The sequence below is a fragment of the Streptopelia decaocto genome (assembly GCF_964273445.1).
Source record: "Streptopelia decaocto genome assembly, chromosome: 7".
NCBI classification, from domain to species: Eukaryota; Metazoa; Chordata; class Aves; order Columbiformes; family Columbidae; genus Streptopelia; species Streptopelia decaocto.
In genome coordinates this window covers 57,280,709-57,306,743 of record NC_138661.1, presented here as the reverse complement: position 1 = coordinate 57,306,743, position 26,035 = coordinate 57,280,709, and the positions used below count along the sequence as shown (strand labels likewise).

General features: G+C 38.3%; 1 protein-coding gene across 6 annotated transcripts in view; it reads left to right on the top strand.

The window, feature by feature from the left end:
- Positions 1 to 26,035, top strand: part of DENND5A (DENN domain containing 5A) — a 67,896-nt gene that overhangs the window by 17,715 nt on the left and 24,146 nt on the right. For 4 of the 6 annotated variants that reach the window (XM_082059059.1, XM_082059057.1, XM_082059055.1 and 1 more), the window contains exons 2-10: positions 1,542 to 1,613; positions 2,203 to 2,312; positions 3,010 to 3,670; positions 11,145 to 11,332; positions 20,633 to 20,950; positions 23,121 to 23,336; positions 24,276 to 24,510; positions 24,962 to 25,112; positions 25,676 to 25,769. In XM_082059059.1, the coding sequence (XP_081915185.1) occupies positions 1,542 to 1,613; positions 2,203 to 2,312; positions 3,010 to 3,670; positions 11,145 to 11,332; positions 20,633 to 20,950; positions 23,121 to 23,336; positions 24,276 to 24,510; positions 24,962 to 25,112; positions 25,676 to 25,769 (2,045 nt within the window). The remainder of the gene's footprint in view (positions 1 to 1,541; positions 1,614 to 2,202; positions 2,313 to 3,009; positions 3,671 to 11,144; positions 11,333 to 20,632; positions 20,951 to 23,120; positions 23,337 to 24,275; positions 24,511 to 24,961; positions 25,113 to 25,675; positions 25,770 to 26,035) is intronic. The other 2 variants (XM_082059058.1, XM_082059056.1) reach the window with 1 other exon arrangement.

Below are 26,035 nucleotides of genomic sequence, written 5' to 3'. Positions count from 1 at the left end.
AATATAGAAAACAGTAGGTGTGTTAAATCTCCTGACTTATTTTTAAAACCTCTTTTACAGAGGACTCTCTTGGGTGTATGTTTGTGTCAGTAGCTGGAGATGTGGCATTATGTCCGTTTTTCTTTCTCTTTCTGGGAGATTGGAAGTTTTTTCAAATGCTTATTTTAATCTTTTAAGATTGTTTTCAGCTCTTGCAGAAGTGCCTTGTTTATGTTTTATGTCACTGACACTGCTTTTTCCCAATAAGGTTGTAGTTCTTTCTTTTTTTTCCTATCCCTCTCTTTATATGTGTTTCAGATTTTCCCAAATATTATTTTTTTTCTCTGAAAAATTATATTATTGAACAAAGTAATAAATAATGTAGCTGAGTGCTTTTGTATGAAAATCATTGCTAAAACCCAGAGGATTAGCAAACTAGATGTGACTATTTTAGGGATTGTGAGACCTGTCCTAGGTCCTGATTCAGGATTAGTTCCCTGTTTGAGGTAATATTTAAGACTTAGTTTAAATAAAATCCAGAGTTACAACTTCTCAGCTGTCAGGGGACTTCTTAAGCATTTCATGGAAATGAAGTTTTGTTTGGTATAATGTGTTTCTTAGTCTCTTTATAGGCATTGCTATAACTCTCTGTGTATGGCTACTTTGTGGAGGTTAAATGTACAAAATAAAGATCTTAAACTGGCTTAGTAATTAAACTTTAAATATTACTGTAAAAGTACAGAACAAACCCAAGCAATTCTGAAACTGATTTGGATTGTCGTGTAATTGCTGCATGTAAGAAAACAAATGAGGAGTTGAAGTGTGTTTTCTCTTTTGCAGGTGTTGCTGAAATAGTTTGATTTATTTAAAGCATATGATTTCACGCAATTGTGTCTGATTGTTAGTGCAGCTGTCAACAGCTGCATGCTCATTTAGCTAATTGCATTCCAGTAATATAGCTGAGCTTATTTTAGGATACTCAGTTGTGCCCATTTGTGGTTGTTTTGTTTTTTAAAGCAACTACACATATTCAGAAGATTTACTGCAGGAAGTTCTCTGCTATCAACATGAACAATCATTGCTCTAGAGGAAATTTGAGAGCCTACGAACAAGACTATATCAGCCAGTGTACTGTGTGGATAGCATCTGGGAAAAGCTGGATCATACCACTTAAACTCATGTAGTTCTAAAGCCCTTGAAATGGTCTTTGGCATTGGGGTTAGCTTCATCATGTGCTCTTTGGGAGTATTTTATAGTTCAGTGTGTAAAACTTTAATGGAACAAGTGGCTAATTCCTGTTGCTGCATCAGCATTCTGGTTGTGTACACAGGAGCTATGAGCTATATTCTGTTACATACTGATCATCTCCTTCAAGAAATATGTACCTGAAATGAGGAATTTGTATAAAGTTGTATATGTGTAAAAAGCATATTAGGAGAGTAGACTATCTCTTATGCATGCTAAGTCTGTATAGAATACTTGCGTACTTTTTAGTGGTATGTGTTAGCAACAGTCGACAGTATGAAATTTATAATGCAGTGTTGTTTTTATTTGTTATATAGCTTTATGCCAGTATATACAGGCCTCTAAAACCCGAGATGGTGCCAGCCGTTTCATTTCCAGTGCAACAGAAGGTAAAGGAAAAAGTGGGGATAAAAAAAGCACATTTTTGTTCATCTGATAGCCTGTCTTCATGAGCATTCATGTGGTTCTTGATCTTTTAACCTTCTAGACTCTCTCTTCACAGCTAACTTCTTGTAGATGGTGGATACCCTTTTTTTCTAAGTCTTGAAGAAGAAATTAGTGATGCCATTTGTATGGCTGTCTTAAAATTACATCATCTTTGCATCTTGTCTATTTGTGCTTTTCTTCAGTAACAAAATTCCACTGAAACTGAAGCTTTAGCTCTGCTTTAACAAGAATGCGAAATACCTGAAGAGCAGCTTAGAGAATTGCTCTCATGACCACAATCACAAGATAGTTGCGCTTAAGGAAAAGCACAGATACTTAATGATGTAGAAACATTACAATGCTAATTCTTGCTAATATCTACAGTCTGATTATATGCTGACTAACTGTCTTGCATTTTCTGTTTCTCTTAGAGGGAGTGTGTGCTTAATTCACTTATCCTCGCGTCTGCCTGCTGATGTCCTGCTTTTTGTCCTTGTTTGAGCTTAAAAAGAGAATGAAACATTTACTTCTGTATTTTTATTTCACCTGCAGGGGAGAATTTTGAACAGACTCCCTTAAGACGCACATTTAAATCCAAAGTTCTTGCTCGCTATCCTGAGAATGTTGAATGGAACCCTTTTGACCAGGATGCAGTGGGAATGGTCAGTATCATTTAATGGCTTTTGTTTTTAAGGCAAAAACTACCTTAATAATTGAAGGCATTCATCTGTGTTTTCCTTGGCAAGAAAGTGTGATGTCTGTTTTAGATTGGGAATAATAATGAATTTCTCTAAATTGTGCAGGCCCAAAAGGCCTTTTTATTTAGTTGGGATTTTTTTTTAAAGGAAATTAAGTTAAAACATGTAAGTGGTAAGTCCCTCGGAGAGTTTTTTTGTTCTTTTACAACTTTTTTGTTATGTTCTAAATAATTGATAGAGAAATAAATTAGTTTGCAATTAATGAATGTTTTGTGCATGATTTTTCTGTTTAACGGAATGAGGTATGGTTTCTCAGTTTAGATAAAATATTGTACTTTTCTCTGTCAGATTTCTGGTCTTAGTGACCAAAATACTTTCCTTTTTCCAAGTTTGAATTCTTTTATTTTATACCCATTGAGGTTGGTAACAAAATGGTTGAGTTTCAAGTAAAACCTGCATGCAGCCTTTTTAATATGTTCCTTTAGTTTTTTCCAACTTAGATGCATATTACTGTATTGTACAGAGGTGTAACACTTAATAGAGTTTAAAGTGAATGGCAGTCTCCGAATTCTAAATCCTATTTTCACCAATGCTTCTGGGGGCAGGGAGAGAGAAAAGTGTGTTTTAATTGATGTTATTTCCCCTCCCCACTTTCTTATAGCTGTGTATGCCTAAAGGGCTTGCTTTCAAGACACAAGCAGATTCCAGAGAACCTCAGTTCCACTCTTTTATTATTACTCGTGAAGATGGCTCACGGACATTTGGATTTTCTCTCACGTTTTTTGAGGAGGTTACTAGCAAACAGATCTGCAGTGCAATGCAGACGTTGTATCACATGCACAATGCTGAGTATGACATTCTTCATACTCCCCCCACGAATGACAAAGGTAGCTGCAGCAGCACCGGAGACTGCAATGGCACTTCTGTTTCAAAGCTACAGCGTTTTAACTCCTATGACATCAGCAGAGACACGCTCTACGTCTCAAAGTGCATTTGTCTGATTACTCCAATGTCTTTCATGAAAGCTTGTAAGAAAGTGCTAGAGCAACTTCACCAAGCAGTGACTTCACCTCAGCCACCACCTCTACCTTTAGAAAGCTACATCTACAATATTCTCTATGAGGTTCCTCTTCCTCCAGCAGGAAGGTCATTAAAATTTTCAGGTGTTTATGGACCAATTATCTGCCAGAGGCCAAGCACCAGCGAACTACCATTATTTGATTTTCCAGTTAAAGAAGTTTTCGAATTGCTTGGAGTAGAAAATGTGGTTCAACTCTTCACCTGTGCCCTCTTGGAATTTCAGATACTGCTTTATTCACAGCGTGAGTACTTGTTTTTTGTTTTCTTGTAGTTGTACCGAAACAAGGTCTTTTTGTTTCTTGAATTTTTAAAAAACACACAAACAACAGAATAGCTGCATTAAAGTGATGACAGCATGCTAATGCAGTTAGGCTGATCTATATGCAGGTTTTAATGTAGAGAAAAGGACTGGAGTTGCAGAGAGAGCATGGTATTGGCTCCTGGTTTTAGACACCTAAGCTTATAACTTTGCAATTTCACATGATCTCCTGTATTCATGGTCTGACTGTCCTCTTTATTGTTGTCTGGGAATGTTGTGCTGTTGGCTAGAGTGCTATGCCTTCTCCCATGTTCCTCTCCAGCTGCCCAGCTGAATTCCCTCCTATTTCTGCTGACCTAGCCACGAGTTTTGAGAAGACATTAATTATATATGGTTCTGAAGAATTAACGATGAAAATATAATTTGCTCTTGGAGTACCCAAAGTGACATTTCAGTTGATATTTTGAAATAAAATTACCTGGAAAAAAAAAAAAATTGACTGAATTTAAATCCCAAATCTCTTTTAAGACCTTGAAACAATTATTGCTGAAGTCACATAGATAAAACTTGCTTTGGAGAGGATAGACAGCAGCTAAACTGAAATACATCTGTTTATCAATAAGTAATGTGTCAGTGGTATCCATTTTCTGTGTTGAAATTTGAGAATTCTGGGCTTCTTACTCTGCATACTGTTGCTTTAACACAGAGTATGTGGAGTTATGCCAAAAGCTATTTTTTCTACTATTTTTTTTTTTTGTGCCAAACTGGCTAATGTTAGTCCAGACTCACCCATCCATAATGGTGTGGTTTCAAGTGGTCAGACTGCATTTTGAACACTGTTTTATAGTAATGGTAAAGAAGCCTGGAATACCCCAAGACAAATCCAGGGATAGCTGGTGGTGTTACTGAAATCTGGTTTTGATGTTTTCTTACATTGAGCTGTCACTGAAATACATAGTATAAAAATGGTAACTATTTATAAAACAATCTGCAGTTATTAGGAACATTCTTTTATTAGCATGAAATACAGATGTTTGTGTGTTGACATGTGTGCATAGACTAAAGCCAAAGGTGGATTTTGTGTGTATAGTCAAAATGATTTAAAGTGTAAAATGGCAGCAGGGTGATAGTCACAGTTCTTGCATTGTATTATATAAACACTGTTAACCACCAGAGAGAGACTGTACAGTAATTCAAATACAGTAAAAAAACCTTATTGTGCTTGATAATCTCTTGGATTTAAAAAAATAAATTACTTCGCTTATTGTTCATAGAAAAATCTTGCCTAGAAGACAAACTTCCATGGTTTCTTCAGAAATGGATTAGGCCTTCATATGTTTGAGATTTAGGGTGAGTTTTTCTATGTGGATCTCTGAGTCCCACCAGTGGAAGCTTCAAGCATCAGCTCTTCCACCGTCAGGAGAGCGCAGCCCAGTTGTGCTCGATGTGGTTGTGCCCGAGACCCTCCTGTGGTGGGACCACGTGTGCCTGGCCGCTTGGAAGCACCACAAGAAGAGCAACGCATGCATTGCCATGTTGGAACAGTGTTCCCTGATCTGTTTCCAGGCCATCACATTATAAGTGCTCTTTTCTCCTGGGCTGGAACTCAGCTCTCTTCTGGACAAACCTTCCGTATTCTGTATTCTCTTTCCCAGTCATATTCATAGGTTCAAGTTTTTTTTTTCTTGGACACTTTCCAAGTGTCTGATTAGTAGCTAATTAAAGAAGCTTAAAATAGCTTTGGAACACTTGAGTTTCTTGTTTGCAGGCCCAGACATATGGAATTCAAAGGGATCCGTGCTGCTGGAGGCCTGTGGGCCTGGCTCTTTGTGACAGTTTCTGTCCACTGTTCCCCCGCCTCACCCCAAGCTTTGGCTGAGCTGGCCTGTGTTGCACCTGATGGATATGTCCTTTCTCTCTGTCATGTTCTCACCTATAGTTTCTTGCTGAAAACTCTTCTTTCACTAGAAGAATAATTTTAGTTATTTGTTCACAGGCTTTTGGCCCTCAGTTTTGACCACCCAGCTATGACAGTGCCTTCTCAGTAGTCATAGGTTTTTTGAAATGTGGATTCTCTTAAGTACTTTCTGAGGGATCTAATCTCTGACACTCAGAACACTTTCAAAGCTCCCAGTGACTTGATAACAGAATTTACTACCTACTGCTGGCATTGCCAATAGCCAAGTCGAAGACTCCTTTTCTGAAATGCTCTTGATACTCATGCACATTATTTTCATATTACTTGAAATGGGAGTGTGAAGTATTTTGAAGTTCTAGACAGGCAATTTCTTTCTGTAATTTCTGTTTTTGTCTTTACTAACAATGATATTATGTTGTTTTTTTTTTTTTTTTTCTATATGGCAATGATTCGAAAAATGTTTTAGTAAGGCAATTGCTTGCTTCACTTAAGAGGATGATATCAGTAAGAAAATGAAGCTTCTGAGTGAGATTCTGGTTGTCTATACCTTTACTTACCAGTTTCCTTCCTTTGTTTTGGTTTGTTTAGTTTTTTGTGTTTTTTTTAAATTTTCTTTAACTGGAATATGCTCCTAATACATTCTACTCTCTCTTCTGTATGCTCCACTAACATGGATTTTGCTGTTTGTAAAACAGGGAATGTTTAGTGCAGATACAGGTAATAATGCAATCAGTTCTACATGGAGTCAGATATTGCTTGAACTTTTGTAAGGGCTTGTTCACGTTCTTGCACATGCAGTAATGTGAGGCCTAGGTTGTCCTTAAGAATATAAATTTGTTTGTTTGTTTTTATGTCCTATGTGTTTATTAAATCTCTTGGTGCTCAAACCTGTGACAGTTGAGCTGGTTGGGGTAATTTCTGGTTCTCTTAGGTCAGATGAGATTGCAATACTTATTGGGTGGATTTAGATTTAGAACAGTACATGTCAGGATCAGAGGGTTTGCTTGTGAGATTGGCTTTTTTTAAAAAACAGGCAAATAAACAAAAACCCTACCACCCCCCCTAACTGAAACAAAACAACCACAAAGCTCTGCTGCCAGATGCAATCCATTTTGACATAAATTACTTAGCATCATAAGTTGCAGTTAATCCTTGGAATAGGAGTAACTTCACTTGGCAGTGAATGTGTTTTGCTTTAAGATTCCTTTGACATATTTCTGACTTCACGCATCTGGAAATGCTTCTTTTGTCCCTCTATATTGGCACAGCCTGTATGTTTTGGATCAGTGTAAGCCAAATGTATGAATATCTTGATTTGATTGACCTCAAGGGAGTTGTCTCCCATTTGGAAAAGGGTTAGAGGAATGCAGGTGCCTGCGAGACAGTGAAGAATCTGAAGCTGCTCCTGGTGCTGAGCCAGTGCCCAGGAACTGGCAGAGACAATGGTGCTGGAGCCCTTCAGCACTACCCTCACCACGCTGTTCTGCGGGAGCTGGTTTGCCTTCCTGCAATTTATGTTGCTCTTGTATCTGTGAAACAGACCTATTCCTTATCTCTGCAGAGCACCTAGAGCGCTTCTAAAAAGTGTGCACTGGTTTGAGGCAGCTGTGAAATCTGCTTGGAGCTAAAAACAATAAAAGGAGAAATGTAGTACACCACTGCCACAGACTATGATCTTGAACAGTTTTTATTTTCTGGGTATTTGCTGTCCGCTCCCATTTTGAAGTACAAATAAAGGATTTTTTTCTGCTTTGCTTTTGAATCACTCCTCCCCATTTTTGTTTCGCTTGCTTAATATTTTGTTCACTCTGGAGATTTAAACTATTAGTTTTATTTCTTTGCAGCATTAGTCCCATGTTGCTCAACTCTTATCTCTCATGTAGGACATTTCCTTGTGCTTCCAGTGATTTAGGAAACTTGCCGCTTGGTGCAGGCATCTTCAATCAGCCTGTTGGACACAAGTTAACATGAGCAGGAAGTACTTGGACTCACTGCTTTTCCTAACCGCAGTTCTTTCTTACTGCAGTTGCAGGTTTTTTGAAGTAAAAGGCCCAATTAAAGTGACCTGTGTTTTCTCTAAGGAATCTGAAATACTGAAAGCCTGTGCTCAGAAAAAATTGTTGAAAAATGTTTCTTTTACACCATGCTTTCAGCTATGAACAGGCATGCCTCAGGCAAACTCTCCAGGCAGGGCTTTATTCTGTGGCTCAACTGCATTGCATGCTACCTTTCCATAGGGACTGTGTACATAATTTTTTCCCCTTCAGGTTAAAGAGAAGCCTAACCCTGGCAAGCAGCCCATCTTTCTGGTTTATCCATATAGTTTCTGACCATACCAAAGTCATCTGTGGTCCACCACTGTAGGGGCACCTCTCTACATTAAAGCAGCAGTGTGGGAGTTGCATGTGGAATGGAAACTACTTGACAAATACGAAAGTATTTAATTGTAATCCATAAAGTAGGAAGATTAGAAGGAAAAATATTCTGGAATGTGACCATGTAATGATTTTAAATTTGGCCAAGTCAGAGAATTTCTGTAGGCACTTGATAGACTTGTAGTAGGATGTGAGAATGGAGAGGTGGAACCATGGTTCTTAGAGCTGGCACCTTCTTCCCATCCTGCTCCTCTCTCTGTAGACCCAAGATCCCTTAATTCTTCTCCTTCCTGGGCTTACTTTCTTTTTACAGATCAACAAAAATGCCTAAATATATTAGATATAAATGAATGCTAGTGCAAGTAACTTCTCATATACACTATAAAGCAGGGGTGTCAAATTCATTTTCACTGGGAGCCACAGCAGCCTCATGGTTGCCTTCAAAGGGCCAAATGTAATTTTAGGACTGTATAAAGGAGTTTTTAGGATTTCAGGACCATGAAAATGAGTTTGACACCCGCTGCTTTAAAGGATAACATATTTTACCTACAGTGATTGGTTAGAAGAACAATTAAGCCTTTTTCTGTGTTCTTAAGAGGTCATGTTAAAAAGTAGTGGATTTTTTTTTCCTTGCACAGTGATTAATTAAGTACTTTCCAAACTAATAGCACATTAGTGGTATGTCGTCTTTTTTTTTCCCCTAGCAGTGATTCTGTGTCATTTGCACCAGAATAAGCATATTCTGGTTTCAAAAACAAGAGCAAGACCACTACTGAAGCACTTCTTCCCCTTTTAATTTTATTATTATTCTTCTAAAATCTTATGTAATGCTTTGGTATTAGCAGTGTGCTGCTTTCTTCTTTCTTAAAACCAAAAAACCTCCATACCCTCTCAGGATAGATGTAACTTAATAAAACACCGAAGTTGTTTTGGTTTATGTGTGCAGGCTTCTTGCCTTTGTTGTTGCCTTTTGCCAACAGCTCCTGACATGCACAAAGCCTGCAGAATGTAGTCAGTGTTACTTGGAGGGTATGATCGTGCAGGCCAAATAGTTGGGAATGGCTTAAGTGATGTGGATATCCAGGGTCAGAGAGCTGCATTTGCAGATAACTTGGCTGCAGGAGGTAGCTGCTAAGTGGATAGAAATTCTGAATTATTGATGTTACTTTGTAATTAATTTGAAAGGCTAATAATAAAGTTAGCTTAATGACAGAGAGAGAAGTTGTACTTAAATTAGCCAGCAGGCTTAGACAGGGGGTGTTGTGTAGTAGGAAAACACTGTTTCTATTCTGAGACTTGTTCTTTCAAATAAACAGCTGAATAGGAACCAGCTGGAATGTTTGTGTATCTGTGACTACATTTAAAGTTCCTTTTAAAGCTGAAGAAAATAGGGTATGGAATAGATTCTTCTTCTTCCTGAAGCGTACCATTAATTCATCACTTCTTTGCAGTCAGGCTGTGATTAAAGCTGCAAACCAATAAGTAATTGTGTAGGCAGAAACTGGTGTCTTGGCAGAATGGGGGAGCGCTGCTGTTGATGTTCATTGAGTGTTTCCTAAATTCTTCAGTAAGCTTTTGTCAAAAATTTAAAATTGTTTAAGCTATTCTTGCTTGTTTTGTTTGTAGGCTCCCTCAGTCACAGTAGATGTACTGTGAGGCAATGATAAGTAGCTCTGTGCAGTAACCTTTTCCACTAGCAGAGCTTGATCTGAAAAGAAAAATCAAAAGCCTAGATTTCGAAATTATGCCTGATGTTTGCAAAACCTGTGTGGAGTTTCTCCTGGGTTATGGGACTCCTTGCAGACCCCAAACTCTGTAGCTTTGTCTTCAAACAAAGTTAATAATGAACTCTAGGAACTGAATTTCTTGGCTCTTTGTCTTCTGCTATCTGAAGTCTGAGTGGAAGATGGCTAAAGAACAGAAATAAAGCAATAGTCTCAAAAAGTACATGGCTAAGCTTAATTTTTCTCCAGAGTGTTTGTTTAGAACAGATGTTATTTTTTCAGGTTTCATCTGCTCTGCTACAGCGCGCAGCAGCTTCAGCAACCTCAACACCTGAAGCTGTGCATTCAAGTGTCTCTGCCAATTTGATAGTGTCTGTAGTTTTATGAACATGTTAGGGCATGTGTACCCCACACCTCACCACACATATGAAGGATGCTGTTTTGTTTTTTCCCCATTCCTCCTGTTGCCCCCGCTTTCTTGGCTGGAATTGGATATTGCTGCAGTATCATGAAAAAGAAAGCATCCTATGTTTCCAGTTTGTACTATTAATATATTTATAACTTGACTAAAGGCAGGAATTGTCTTAGTTGTGAGCTTGTTTTACACTCTTTCCACCCTGGCAGCTCGAAAGCAGTCTGACTGTTTCAGCAGTTGTATTAGACCACACACTCCAAGTTCATCTGGTGTTGCCTCCTCCTTTACAGTGCATAGGTATCAAAAACCATTAAAGATGATTCTGTACTATAAGAGAGGAAGGTGAGGTGTTGGCCCAGTGTACAACAATGTTAACAGCTCTAGTCACCAGCTGCTGGATAAAAAGATCCTTTGGTATGTGTGATGCACAGGGGCATTTAGCACTGCTGGTAAATTCTAGGAGATGAATTGTTTTTACATTGAACTGAGACTTGGGTCATACATGGCAAAGGATAAATGAAGCTGGTCCTTTTATTTTCTACATAGTTATTTCAGTCGCACTGTTGGGTTGGCTGCCATACAGCATACTTCATAGACATTCAATCACTCTTTTAAAAATGTTTATTTGGAGATTCCAGATGCCTTGGGTTTCATCCAAGGCTTCCATAGAAAACGGAGAAATTATTTCCGATGTGTTTCTTAGCCGATTACAATACTGCTTCCATACTCAAACTGGTGTTCCTGGTAATCATCGTATAGGTAGCAGAGGGTGACTTAATGGATGCTAAGACTCAATTTGCTCATTTCCCTATGACTTGTAGAATGACCTACTTTGCATTGAGCTCTCTTTGTTGTTGCAGCAAAATGTGCTTAGGTGTACAAGTCTGGGTTTTCATTACGATGCCACTCAGCTAGTACTGGGTTTTGTGGTTTCTGTTTTAAAGCAAGTTCTCATTTCTTGAACATAAATTCATTTACTTAAAAATGTTTGTGAAAGAAATATTTTTTTTCTTGATGTTTTTCAGATTATCAGAGACTGATGACTGTGGCAGAGACCATCACAGCACTAATGTTTCCATTTCAGTGGCAGCATGTGTATGTTCCTATTCTTCCAGCATCCCTCCTCCATTTTCTAGACGCCCCTGTCCCTTACCTCATGGGCTTGCACTCTAATGGGCTGGATGACAGGTCTAAGCTGGAACTTCCTCAAGAGGTGAGAGGAGCTTGTCTCAATTGATTAAATATTGTACATGACTATGAGGGAAGAGAAGAATGAGCCAAAACACTAGTGCCAACTGTAACAGCCATTGTGAAGTTCTTGCTGGCTCTGGTTTGGGATAGCTCTTTATTTTGGAAATGCTGAAGAAAATCTGGTGAAATAGAAAAATAAACCTCTGTTTCGGAAATTTTAAACTGTGATTTTACAGGTACCGATGCAGTGAGGTTACAGAAAGAACATTTTTGTGCTGCAAAACTTAGCCCTGTAGTACTAGGAAACGCAAGAAAGTGCAGTGTGAATTCCGTGACTGTGGCCAAAAGGCCACCCAGCTGCTGCAGTGGAGTGCTGAGTGAGCAAAGCCTGAGCGGCTTCAGCACTGGCTCCTTCCTGCACAGGGTTAGGTTGGGTTTCCCTGCACTGCAGTTCTGAGTTGGGGTTGGCTTACGTGGACTCAGCCTCTCAGGTATCTGCACTAAAACTATTTCCAGTTTTCTTGTAGAATGCATACTTCAGTCTGCAGCAAAATGTCAGCATATACTTGACCAAACCGGTGCTATTGGGATAGTGCTCAGGACATTCTCCCATGTAGTGAGACTCTGTTAACACCAGCCACTGCATGAAGGAGAAGCAAACAGTGTGTAAAGGTTCTGCAACTCGTATGTGGGGCTTGAACTACGTTCAAACTGCTTAGATGTTTTTATTTACTTTATCCCACTGTTCACTCCACAAATATTCTTTTAAGGAACGTGCCAAGAACAAGTTTAAGAGCTGGTGGTGAGGATCAGGGGACCAAGAGTGGTTTTGCTTCCTGAGGTAGCAAAGGAGATGTCTGCAGGAGCTGCCTGGGGGACACGTGTCAGGTGCTCGGCGTCTGCCTGGCTCGGGAGGCAGCTCCGTCCATCAGCCGCGTGACTTCTCTCCTTGAGCACCATTGAATAGTTTATTTCCTCTTGTATGTAGAAAGTGCTGAGTGTTGACAGGATGGTCTGGCTGGCCGTTGTCAAGAAGCAGGACACCTATGTGGGGTGGCCCGTTGGGAAGCAAGTACTTGCAGAGTTACTAGCCATGGAACAACAGCGTTGGCCTCTGCTAGAGGCTGTTTACTTGTAGGTGTAACTTTGTGCAGGAATGACTGGGTAAACCATGGCAAACGCCCTACTTACAGGCGCTGGTAGGATTCTCTAATCTCTGCCATTTTCTCTGGTTGTCTGTTTTCTTCTATTATTATCTGCTTTCCCAGTAATGTAAAAGTGTGGCAGGCAGAGGGTTTTGTGATGGTGTTTTTTAATTTTGTTATCAGGCAGTGCTGCAACATAGCTTGACACAAAAAAAACTTCCTAAAAAAGCTGCGTGAAATTAAAGACAAGATATTTTTGTGAACCTCCAGTCTGGTCACCATGCCAACATTGCTCTTTTTCTCAAATCCATATGCTGATAGTTTTCATTTGTTTTTCCTGGCAAGTTCAAAGGAAAATTCTCTTCAAACTGTGTTATTTTTTCTGTGGAAACTAAATTATTCAGTCTTTTGATTTCTTTCTTTTCTCCCTCTCTTTTTTTTTTTTTTTTGCACTGCCATAATTAATAACAGAGTAGTGTATGTTCTTGCCATGAAAACAGACTATTGCTTTGGTTTACTACATTTTTACAGAATTTTGGATGTACTGACAGGCCTAATTAATATGGTTAGTATACTTTTTGGACAGAATAGCTGGTAAAGTAAAATGCTTCTGTGGATATGCATGTTAATATGCACCATGGGTGTTATCACTATTGTAACAAGCTTCTAAAAGACTGTCCTGCTTTTGTAAAGAATTTTCTCATTTTAAAATCACTGTAATATTTCCAACTACATAAACATATTATAATTTCAAATAGATATTTCAATTATTTAAAAGGTAAATTATTTTGGAGAGTCTTATCAGCTTACTTTGGAGGTTTAAAGTAAGGTAGATGGTCTTTTTTCAGATGTTAAAAATGAAATCAAAGTAGTATTAAACAGTCATCTGGCACGTCAATTTACTTTTTGTTTTACAGATAGCCTTTCATGAATGTGGAGGATTAGATTTTTGATTGTATCTTGCGGAGATCAGAACTGTCTGGGAGGGCAGCAAGGGGAGGATACGCAGGACTGAGATATGGGCAGCAACGTGCACATGTGATGGCATTTGCTGAAGGACTAAAACTTGGCCTTCTGAAGCTTCAGCTTTTTCATATTCTAAGAGTGAGCTCTTAAAGCTTTGTACATGCTGAGTGTGACTTAGTCTGAGAAATCCCCTTGGTAGTTACTGCTGAGTAAGTTTTCTTGTGAACTGTTGAAGTCCCTGGCACTGCAGGCTGGGAATGTAGCTGTGGCATAGGAATGGTCTTGAACATGTGCTGGAGACTTCAAAGATGACTAAGAAGTTATCCTGTATCAATAGATTTGCTTATATGAGAGGCAAAGTAGACTAGGAAGAGCAGGAGCTCTCTATTGTTGAGATTTTTGTTGTAGAGGGCTTATTTTAAATAAATAACCAAACAGAAATACTCCAACCCCTCCTGCTGTTGCAACAAGAAGTGGACGTACTGTTTTAAAATGTAAAGCAGAATTCAGAGTGTGTACTGGTCTCACTAAGTGAAACTAATGGTCAGGATCAGTATTTCTGGTATGAATAATTTAATCAGTCAGCTTTAATATATTTAGAACTGGAGATTACAGGCTCATCTCAAAACTACTTTGCTTTATGATGGGGCTTTCAGATACCCATCACTTAAAGCGCCAGAGAAGCTGTATACTGAATTCCTGACATAGCAACTAACACGGAACATGCAGAACATGTTGTGCTGTACAACAGTAGAAGACGTATGGATTCTATTATTTGTATTTCAATAAAGACAAATTTTTCATCAGTAACAAAATGGATATTAATATTTAACATTGCTTATCTCCGAAATTTGGAATGTATGTGATCTTTTATGAAATCATCTGGGTTATGTGAGGAACTTAATTTCCAAGTCCTGCCTCTAGGCTCCTGATTCATCGATATAGTAAGTATCAGAATTTTCCTCACTTATCACAAAGGGTGTATAAAGAGCTGTTCTATGTTCTAATTTATTTTGAGTTCTTAAAAAAAAAAAACCCAGTCTTTGGAAACTGCATAAACTACATTTCTGTTGCTAATCTATTTACATGGATACATGGGACAACTGTCGTTAAAGAAAGCAATATCTCATTTAGACAAGGGCCAAAGAAGTGAGCTTTGATAGGAAATCTAGTTAGTGCTTCTCAGTTGAAGGGCATTGTGGAAGAATATAATATTTTTATCTAGCATAGTATGGATGCCTCAGTGTCACTGTAGACTTTGTGATTTCAGTTTTATAATGAAGTTTTAAAAAGACTAATTTGCCTTGCTTGAAGTGTTCTAGGGTAGTGTATGTGAAAATACTATCTGTCCCAACTTGGTCAGGTTTTCGTCTTGCACACATACCATAGGGCTTGTTTTGGTTTGCTTGCGGTGGCAGTCTCCCAGATTTTGGTCACCTTTGGTGCTTTAAAGGAATGCTTTACCCTGGAAGCATGGAAACCCAGCTGTATCCTACAAGTTATTGCTTTGTCAGATGATCATTAATCTTCAGCAAATTATCTGTGTAAATTCAAGTTTAGACTATCCCTTGGTTACATCAGAAAATAGCACCTGATGGAGAATTCATTGGAGTTCACCAGTGACATGAAGATCAGACTCTGTGGCTCAGTGAAATTGTAGAAAAGGCTGGTGGCTTACTATGGGATTGAGTTGCTTCTACGTGTCGGTGACACGGTGCACATAAAGTTAAGCTTGTTCTTATATGTATTGCCGCTTTGTTGAGGGCTCTTTCTGTATGTCTGAACATCCTTGTGGTTTCACTGTGTGCTGCATCAGAGGCTTGTGAGGAGCTCAGAAGAAAAAGGGGGGTGCATGGGACACGCGGTGCTAGAAGAAGGTGCTGCAGAAATCAAAGGGGAAGGGAAGAACATGTAGCTGTTTCAAATGTTGCTGGCAAAAGTGTGGTTTGTTTATCAGTAAAACTGATCAAAAAGAAGTGGTTAAACTAGCTTTCTTGCAGATCATAAACTGAGCAAGAACTAAAGTAAGTTGGGTTTTTTTGATGTGTCTTTGAATTTCCTTTTAAAGAAACTTTTGCAGTGCTATAGCAATACATTTTTAACAAGCAAATTAATCTGGGCCATTTCATGCTACAGGATTTGCATGTACATCTCCATACTCTCTAATGCAGGAGAAAGGTGGAAATCGAAATTCTTTTGAGCGAAAATAACACTGGTTTTGCGGCACTGTTTGTTATAATAAATCAAACAAAAGTAGTATCTCATTTAAAAAAAACCCTTGTTTTTAATGAAGTGATCCCAAGGGTCTTGGGCAATAGCTTTTTCTTTTAGAAAGGTTGAAAGATTTGGAAAGCTAAAATCCTGTTCTCTTCTAATATAAGACAGAGATATATTCACAGTATTTTTATTTCAAGCATTAAAAAGATGCTAAATCTTAACAAATTCTGTGGGTTTTTATTTTTCTACGTTGTTTTAGAAGATAAGAAAGATCACTTAAAAAGCCTTTCTTCCTCTTGATGCCAACGCATTTAGACCAGACTGGCCAAGATAATTATTTTGAAAGATAATCACTGCTTTGTATGCGTTCTCAGGCTATCTGCTGGAGTGATAGAACCTTGATAATACTGCACATTTATTGACAGACTTCAGTTTTATGTTTGCCTGTATTTCAGTGTTAAACAGACACTTGAGCAATTAAATTTGTGTTTCTGAAAGCTGCAGCTGTAAGTTGTTTTCAGTCACCAGTTCTGGGTTGGCAGGAAGAACAGTACCACTGAGAATTAACGCAAAGGGCCACCATTTGCTTACAGGAATGGCCCAGGAGCATCCTTCAGAGTTTAGGACCACTGTGAACACACTTTCCACAAGCAGCCATGTGTATAAATTTGCATATCCATGTTTTCTGGGTGTTACTTGGGTAGTTATTTGCAAGGTTGGGACCTAATGCACAAAGATGATACATGCTGTAAATGCATGGTTTTTAGTTTTTCAATGCTGTATTCAAGTAGGAGCCTTAACTCAGAACCATGTTTCAGTCTGACTGTTTAGGAGGGGATGTGAAAACCTGTATGTGAGCTACACTTTGAGCACCTGGGCTGCGCAGAGAATCTAAGTAGTGGTGATTGTGCTGTCAGAACTGACTGTTCCGAATTGATGTGGGCATCTATTTGCATACTATGTAATTATGTATTAATGTTTAAAATAATATTTTTTTTCTTTAGGATGTCAGTGGGGTAGGGAGCTTACTCATTATTAGTGAATGTTAATTCCTCCTTTAGACATCCTTTTGACAGAACCAAAATAGTTTCCTTCTACATTTTTAAATAGAGCTGAAAGGAAGGATATGGGCTTGATGCAGGCCTTGCTAGTTCTGTGTTAGGGTTTGTCCCTTATTGTGCTTGAGGTCAAACTAAAGAATTGCAATTGTGCTCTGGCTTTGGAATTGATGGGTGTAGTCCAGGCCCTACTGAGCCAATGGAAACTTGTGCTGTTGACCTCGGCGACCAGGCTTTGGCATCAGATACATGAACACTGACTTACTTGCATCCACATTTATAAGGTTTGTGAGACTTTCACCTGGACACCCTGTTCTTTGTGATGATAAAAGTTTATGGGAAAGACAAGTTTTTAAATTAGGATGTGACGTCTTTGTTGCTTAGTGTAGTGTCTCAGGAGAACGTTTTGTGTCCTGATGTTATGTGTCCTCTCTTGGAACAATCTGCTATTTAAGTGGTGTGTAACTATTTGAGGTTTTCTTTTGGCCAGAAATAGATACCTCCGCAATGAATAAAAGAATATTTAGCTGTTCTAGAGACTGACATACCAAGTGACTAATTTAAGGATGCTCTTTGAATTATATCTCTACTTACACATGTTGCTAAGTATCTTGTCTTTGTATCATTTTCCTTTTGTATGTGCAAACGGATGGTCAGTGTGTCCATAGAGGCTGGCACACAGAGCTGGTCACAGCTCACTCCGCTGTGCTGCCTCCAGAAACAAAACAAGTAAAACTTTGTGATCAAAGACCTCCTTTGTTTTTTTAACTTGGTGTACTTGCTCACCATGCAAACTGCTTTGGATGGTGATGATTTCATTAAAAATAAGTTCCATTTAATTTCTCTTGCTTTTTAAGGGAGGGGACCCCTCTATCCTTACTGGTATTCCTTTTTGTTGGATCTGTAGTGTAGCAGCATTGTGAGACTTGCTGTTATGGTGTCTGTTACTGGTGGTTTATTTACTTGGGATTTCAGTTTTACAGAAAAATGTTGGTTTGGGACCTCTTGAAGGGTGTGTGAAGTGAGGTGTCTTTGCTATCTGTTCCCTGCGTAACGTGGCTTTTTTCAGATAAGTACTTACGTGGTTCTTGAGGATGAGCTCAGTCTCCCTAAGTTAAGGGAGGCTAAAGCCATCTACTGCATCTCCTTTGCTTATGGTGCTCTAGGTAGTCCTTGATGTTGTGGCTTATTAGCCAGGCACTGAATAAGTGTAGACTGTCCCCAGAAATATTCTTTACGCTCTTTAGAGTATTGCTGCACACTGGCTTTTTTTTTTTTTTTATGCTTCTATATAGGGCAAATCCTGGGAAATAAATAGTAAGTAGCATGATAAGCAATCATCATTAGTGGCTTAGAGTCTTTAAACTATGTGTATTACTCTTAAAGAGAAACTCTGCAGAGGGGATATTTAACTGGTGGAAGAATTAACCAGATGAGCTCAGATACTTAGAAGCGATTTTAACAAGTATTAAATTTGGCTTTTTCTTCATTGGCAAGGAGTTTATTTTCAGTGTGAAGCCTAGAATCTCTACATTATAAGGTTAACATTTGGTTGCTTTTTGGACAAGCACTTTTTAGGTACAACCAAACTTAGCCAAGAGTGATGTTCTCTGCAGAATCTGTAATGAGGTAAAATAATCCAAAAAAGCAGGAAAGTTGAATGACATCAATTAAAGAGAGATTTAAAAGGAAGTAATACAATTGAACAATACAATTAAGAGTTTCTTAATGAGTCTGTCCTGCTATTTTGCAGACAGCTTGTGACAAATTCAACGTGTTTTGTTTTTCCCTCAGCACTGATTGGGAGGCATTGTGTGTAGTTTCAAGGCTTTATTTCTCTCATGTCTTGAGGTGCTTACAGTGTTCCTGATAAATAAGAGCTCACTTGACTCCTAATCATCACACAACCCTATGTATAGTGGAAGTCTTGAAGTTCCTAAATTCACGTGGTAACTTGAAACGTGAGAGTTCTTGTGTCCATAGTGTCTCTTTGTGCCACATGCTGCTTTAAAGGAGAGGCAGATGCATCTGTGCGCGTCCCCAGCTGGAGCTGCTTTGCTGGGCAGGCATACACGCCACCACCTGCGCTTGAGCAGTGTTGATACAGGGGAATCTAAACAACGGCAACCACTCTATTTAAAATATAAAAACTTTTTCTAGGGTGCACCAGAAGCTGTTTCAGAATCAAGGTCTTGCTACTTCTTATTGACCTTGGATTCTTTTGCAACACCTGATTCAATTTGTGATTTAATTTACAGTGAAGGATCTGTACAAGAGGTACTAAACTGTTTTATATGCATTCCTTTGAGCATAAGAAATCAATCCAAGTATTGAAATGCTAAAATGTCACAAAATGGAGAACTGGAATTCTTCTACTTTACTTTTGTAACTATGGGTAATATTGTGGTGGAGCAAAACTGGACTTTTTAATGCAAAGTTCTGTGCAAATCTAGTGTAATGTGTCCAGTGGAGTTCTGCTTTAAGAATTACAATTTTCTTTATTTTTAATTTTAATGTTGAAGTTCAAGAAATTAAACACAACAGATGCTTGTGTTTTAAGGAGTTGACATCCTAACTCTCTTCTTTAGAAACGCCAAGAGAGCTAAATCTGTCACAAGTATTAAATTTCTGTTTTCACAACACTTCAAATGAAGAGATCTCATCAGGCAGTTTTTCCTGGTCTACCTGTGATCAGTCCCACAGCAAAACCCTACTGCAAATACTTTGTCCTTACTGATGGATCCCAGCTTGTGTACATTGCTCTGGTTTCTGGAGTCATCTGTCATTCATTCATGCAGTATGAGGTTAATCTCTTTTCTTTCTGGCCTCCCTTTCCCCCCTTTCTGTCCTCCCTTTTTTTCTTCTTTTTTTCTTTCTTCTTCCATCCTTCTGCACCTCATCATAAGGAATAACTGGAGATCTGTTAGCTCGCATGACTTGATGTGGTTTTTTTGCTGCAAAGCTGTAGTGAGAGCTGAGTTCAGGTGTGCCTCCTAGAATAATGCAATGAAACTAGGTTGGAAGAACCCCATAATCTGGGTGAAGGGATTTTGTGTTGGGAAGACTAAACAGAGAAGTGACAGTCTGTGTTAATTCTGCTGTGAAGAAAAACTGAAATGCTTCTACAGAAGAGCGGAGTTTCTTCTGTATACTTAACTTTTCAAGCAGATTTCACACATGAATGGGATTCTGGCTTTGATGTATGTAATTATGTAATGTTGTGAAACCATTTGATACAGAGTTTGCAATACAGAAGCTGAAAGGGGAAACCTGCCTCACCAAATATAGGGTGAGGTAAATCCTTGAAAGGTGTGTAGCTTCTTTTGATGTTGCTATGGAAGCTGCATGGGTGGTTTTCCCTCTTGCCTCTTGCCTCTTCCATTTTTCCACTTGGAAACAAGCTTCTAAACTAATTCAAGGCATTACATTAGTTCTCAAGTTGCTTACAAAACAAGATGATACTGATATTGCAGAAGCTGCAATAAAGCTATACCTTTTAGAATGGAATTTGCCAAATCTCTTAGAGGAGCAGGCTGATAATCAGAGCAACAAGCAATCCCCTGCTTACATATGCATATGTGTAAAATAGCATTGCAAATATCTTGTAATTAAAATCTAGCTGTATGTGTATGAAAAAATTCATGCATCTGTACCTAGTATATGCTACAATCACTCTCCTACCTAGTAAATGACTTTAAAATGCATCTTGTTTCTTATTTACCTACTTGAAAGACCTGGAAATGTGTCCTGGTGCTGCTTGCTTCAAAGCCAAACAACCAGTTCTGTTATGGTTGGGGCAAATATGTTTTACAAAATAACCAAACAAACGCAAATGTATTTGAATCTTTTAACAAGCACAAAACCCAAAGATTAATAAGATGTGAGCCTTATGTTTAGTGATATTGTAATGGTATCCTGTTGTAAATTAAATCCCAGGCTAACCTGTGCTTTGTGGATGTAGACAACCATTTCATCGAGCTGCCAGAAGACTTACCCCAGTTCCCAAATAAACTCGAGTTCATTCAGGAAATTTCAGAGATACTAACAGCTTTTGGAATTCCACCCGAGGGAAACCTTCACTGCAGTGAAAGTGCCTCCAAGATGAAGAGCCTCAGAGCATGTGACCTGGTTTCTGATAAAAGAAATGGGAACATAGCAGGATCGCCTTTGAATTCCTATGAGCTGCTCAAGGAAAATGAGACTATTGCAAGACTCCAAGCACTTGTTAAAAGAACAGGCGTGAGCCTAGAAAAGGTGAGCTATGAAATTATCTACACTCTCACTGGACCTGCAGTAGCAGGTGGTCTAAAGTCGTGGTCCAAAGACTCAGTTTGTCTGTCTTCACTAGAAATAACTCTATATTAACGTGTTTGCAAACCTTGTGAACATCTGTAGAGACAAGGGCAAGCTTGGGGGAGAGAGGGAGTGGGGTTAAAACCCACAGTATGTAGGGAAACCTTTGCCTATCTTCCAAGTGTTTTGTTGCCAAGATAATGTGTTCAAAAATACACCTTGCTTTGTTTATTCTTGGTTTTAAGATTTATTCTAAATGCACACCACTTTCTGATGATTTATGTGGCTAAAACTGACATCCAGATAATCCTGAAGATGGAATCCAGTCTTGGTTTCTGTAGGTGTCTTTATTCTCATTGTGTGTAGAATATGTATAATTTTGCTTGTATAATATATCATGTTCTTACCATAGGGATACTGTGATGCTTTTTTTCTGGTAGATGTTCTAAAGTGCATTAGTGATTCCCAGCAAGTGAATGTGCACAGCTCATGGTCACCCTGGTTGGATTTTTTGGGCAACCTGAATTGGGGAAAAAAAGTGATGGCACTTTTGAATAAAATGTATTACCTGAAAGACCACTGTGGCTTTTTTTAGCTTTTGTGGATGAAGTGGAGGTTTTCTCAGCAAAAGGTTTTATTTCTTGCATGTTTAAATTATCTTGACCAGTTCTTTGTTGCTGAGTCTGATTCCAACCTGTGTGACTGTAACTCAGGGTACAGGTGGGACCAAAGAGATAGAGAACTTGTGTGACCTGCAGCAGGCTGGGGAGGAGAGCTGCTTCGTGGGGAGGGGCTGCTGGGGGGTTACAAGAAGCAGCATTTGGTTACTAGACAGGATTAGATGCTTAAATCAGCTGTGTTCCTCTTCTCAGGTTTTTCTTTTGCATTATTTTCTTCTTGTTCAGGAGAAAATTGGTAAGAAGCTTTTGTTCTTTTGCTGAATGGATTGGGAATTGATGGGAAAAGTACAGGTCTTTTTATTTATTGTCAGTTTCTGCACATGCCTTATCTACTGTGTACTCTCTTCCATGGTAAAGTCCCATTTTAGTAGCCTTTTTTTGTGATGATTGGAATGTATCGATTATGACTGTCAGTTTTCTCAAATATGTAAATAAAAACCTGCTCAGTGCCAAATAGCCAGTTAGTGAGGAACATATAGATGCCAAGGGCTACTGATGGGATGCAGTGAGAAAAACTGACCGAATAGCAGAGCATGTGGCTGCAGGGTGGCATTTAAAGCCACCCTTGGGCTGCTGCAACCGAGGTGCTTTAAGAAGCACAGGACAGCTGCAGTGACTGCATTGTTGTGCAGATCTTGTAAGCTCTAGGTGTTATGCCTAATTATGTATTGCGCTACCTCTTAAAGTAACTAATAACGGCAAGAGGGTAGCAAATGTGTAATCAAACTAGTGCGTGAGTGCTTGTGGCTTTGATTTTTTTCCTAGATGCTCAGTTCCTCTCAAAACTAATTATGAATTGGGTATCTGAATCCCTTATTGCTGTTTTCATAAACCCTAGCGCATATATTAACTGAAAATGCATTTTATTTCGTTAAAGATCACTCTGGGCTGTGTAGTGATGAATTGTGTGTTACGCAGTTAGGTTACCTGAGGACTTAGGTTGCAGGAAATTGGCTACTAGAGATGCACAGCTTCTTTTTATTGCGCATTTTTGGCTTCCTTTGAAAGCTGGTATGTATTAAACTGTAAAAATACTAAACCTGGACTTGTATTACACCAGACAGAAAAATCTATCTGTCTAATATGCAGGAGTGGTGAAGCCTGCAAAAAAGCCTATACAGGTGATTAAAGGGTAAAGAAAGTAAATTAAGTATGTGGCATATGTGAGCATGTATATGATTATTACCTATCCTTTTTTAATCTAAAGCATATCCAGTGCAACCAGTACTAAAGTAGTTTATGGCTTATTATTGAAATTAGAACTTTTATAGACAAAGGTTTCTTTCTAGATTTTTTTATGTTGCTGTTTTATTACAATGTTTGAAACTGTATATTTCTTTATTGGGATGTTGACTTGAGTAGCAGCTGAATGGCAAATTAAGATCTTGTATACCTAGAATAACTGAAAAAGCAACAATACAAATTTTTTGTGTGTTCCCTTACTTTCTCAGTTGGAGGTGCGAGAGGAGACCGGTAGCAAAAAGGATCTTAAAATTCAGTGTGATGAAGAAGAATTCAAGATCTACCAATTGAACATTCAAATCCGTGAAGTTTTTGCCAACCGCTTTACACAAATGTTTGCAGATTATGAAGTATTTGTCATTCAACCCAGTCAGGACAAGGAATCTTGGTTTACAAACAGGGAACAGATGCAAAACTTTGATAAAGTAAGTTTTAATAAGAAAATATGTCAATGTAAAAAGTAAACCAGTATTCAAACCTAAGACTTTGTTTATTAGGCCATAAAATGGAAGACAGTATTGTCAAAACAATTATTTATTTATCAAATGTCAGTGTTCCCAGAAAAGTCATGTCTTGTATAATATATGGAAAAATATATACAGACACACACTTAGAGAGATAAAGATAATTCTTTAAGGATACTGTAGAAAAAATCAGCTTGCTGTAGAAAAATAGCTTAGAAAACCTCACTTCATGCATAACTTCTACATTAAGGTCAAGTATTACTAGTGAAAGTGATTTTTTTTTTTGTTGTTTTGTTTTGTTTTTAACCAGAGGAATTGCTGAGTATGTTAATGAATAAAGCCATGACCCCACATAACACTTGCATACATGTGTGCCAAATGTATTCATAGCTTTTTTCTAGGGAAACACACGAGCCAGTTATTTACATTTTACTACTGTCCTCTTTACTGGAGATCAGATATTTGTCAGCAGGATAGTTCATGTGGATGAAGATTATGTTGCAGCACTGCCTGCTAAAATGCTAATCCGATTCCCATCAAATCATATGAAAAGATTCTCATCAACTTCATAAGCTCTGAGCCCAGCCAAAGTACATAATATCCACACCTGCAGTACTGTTGTTGTAGTTTGCTGGGATTCTGTGGAAATTTTTAGAAAATTAAGGAAATGCTAAAATCATGGTTTGATTATTGTACTGTATATTATAGATTGTTGTGAAACTGAAGATTTTTTTATACGCTGCCTGTTTCAGAGATAGAGTTGGTATATATAATAAAACCAGGGATTAAGTGGCACCAAAACACTCTTTAATACATCTGTGATTAGAAAAATTGGTACTTTTGGTGGATGCATCTCTCTCTGCAGACTCCCAAACGCTCTTATCTCTTCTTGTCTGTTAGGCATCTTTCTTGTCAGACCAGCCTGAACCTTACTTGCCTTTCCTCTCAAGATTCCTGGAGACCCAAATGTTTGCATCTTTTATTGACAATAAGATAATGTGCCATGACGAAGATGATAAAGACCCTGTTTTGAGAGTATTTGATTCTAGAGTGGATAAAATTAGGTTGCTAAATGTTAGGACGCCAACTCTACGCACATCTATGTATCAAAAGTGCACAACCATTGATGAAGCTGGTAAGAGCAATAAACCATTTTCTTGACACTTAAGAAAGTACAACTAGACAGTGCTGTTTGTTGTAGACATTATGTTGAAGTAGTAATTCATGATTTGAAACCCCCTGAAAATAGACCAAAAAAGCTGAAGTTTAAAGCTTCGTGGGGAACTAAATGTTATATAGGAAGCTGAGAAGTGAGATTAAATTCATGTACAGTATAATTGAACTCAGTTGTATTCCTGCGTGGTTTGTGTGAAAATGTTTAAGCTTAAGAAGATAATCACTTGTCACATTTGACGGGAGTTCTTTGATGTTTAATACACTCTTGTAGTAGTGTACCTATTGGGGTCAGTTAGAAACTTCCACATCCTCTCTTAAATTTGAGATCCACTTTCAGTTGAGGATGTGTGATTATAGATACATGCCTAATTAAGACATCTTTAAAAAACTCAACTTTCTTACTATTTCAGAGAAATCTATTGAATTAAGGCTAGCAAAAATAGATCACACTGCAGTTCACCCACACTTGCTGGACATGAAAATTGGACAAGGGAAATACGAGCTTGGATTTTTTCCCAAGCTTCAGTCTGATGTTTTATCTACCGGACCAGCAAGCAACAAGTGAGTAAGCTGGGACAACAGGTGCTGGATGTTGGCAAGATCTATAGAATTGTACTAGAGCAGAGATACTAGAAGGCAATTCATTATCTTTTTTTTAAAGTGAGAACAATTATTTTTTTTTCCCCTTTTTTTCCCCCCCTTCTTTTAAATCTGGACTTCCAAAAGCAGCTTATGTTTGAGGTTATAGCTGATGTACTTTGAGTTACTTATAATTACTGTTGATATAAAAGCAGATCTTCTTATTGGATCTCAGTTAAGAGGTAGCAAATATTACAGAATAACTTCTTATAAAAACTTTGAAGGAAGAAGAAAAAGGTGTAAATTGTAACTGTATATCATAAAAGAATGGAAAAATACAGAGCAAGTGTATGTGATCTAATTTTCTGAAATCCCTTGATTATCCAATGTTGGATTCTTCTACAGAGATCCTTTGTGTGTATTTGCAGCTGCACTTTGTCTGATGTAATTGATGTCAACGTGTTCAATATACAATAAGTATTTCCCCCATTGTCACCGCCCTTAACCTAACTCTTGACATTTGCTTAATATTCCTCCATCTGTAGATGGACGAAGAGAAATGCTCCTGCACAGTGGAGGCGGAAGGACAGACAGAAGCAGCACACAGAGCACCTGCGTCTGGACAATGATCAGAGAGAGGTGAAAATTGTTCAACTATAGAGATTTTATTTTTTCTCTAATTGCCCAAATGCTGCTTTGTAACATTTATGAAATGTCTAGAGAATTACTTGCAGTCCACCTCTACTCTCCCTTACGTGTATTTAATAGAAATGAAGTTCCTGGTCCTTAGCAGACCAAAAATACTTAGTTTGCTTGTTCTAAAAGTTATACCATTTTTACCCCCTCTCAGGAAACTTGTCATGAAACACTTTAAAGTGGGTAAAGGGTAGGTGGGAATTATCTTA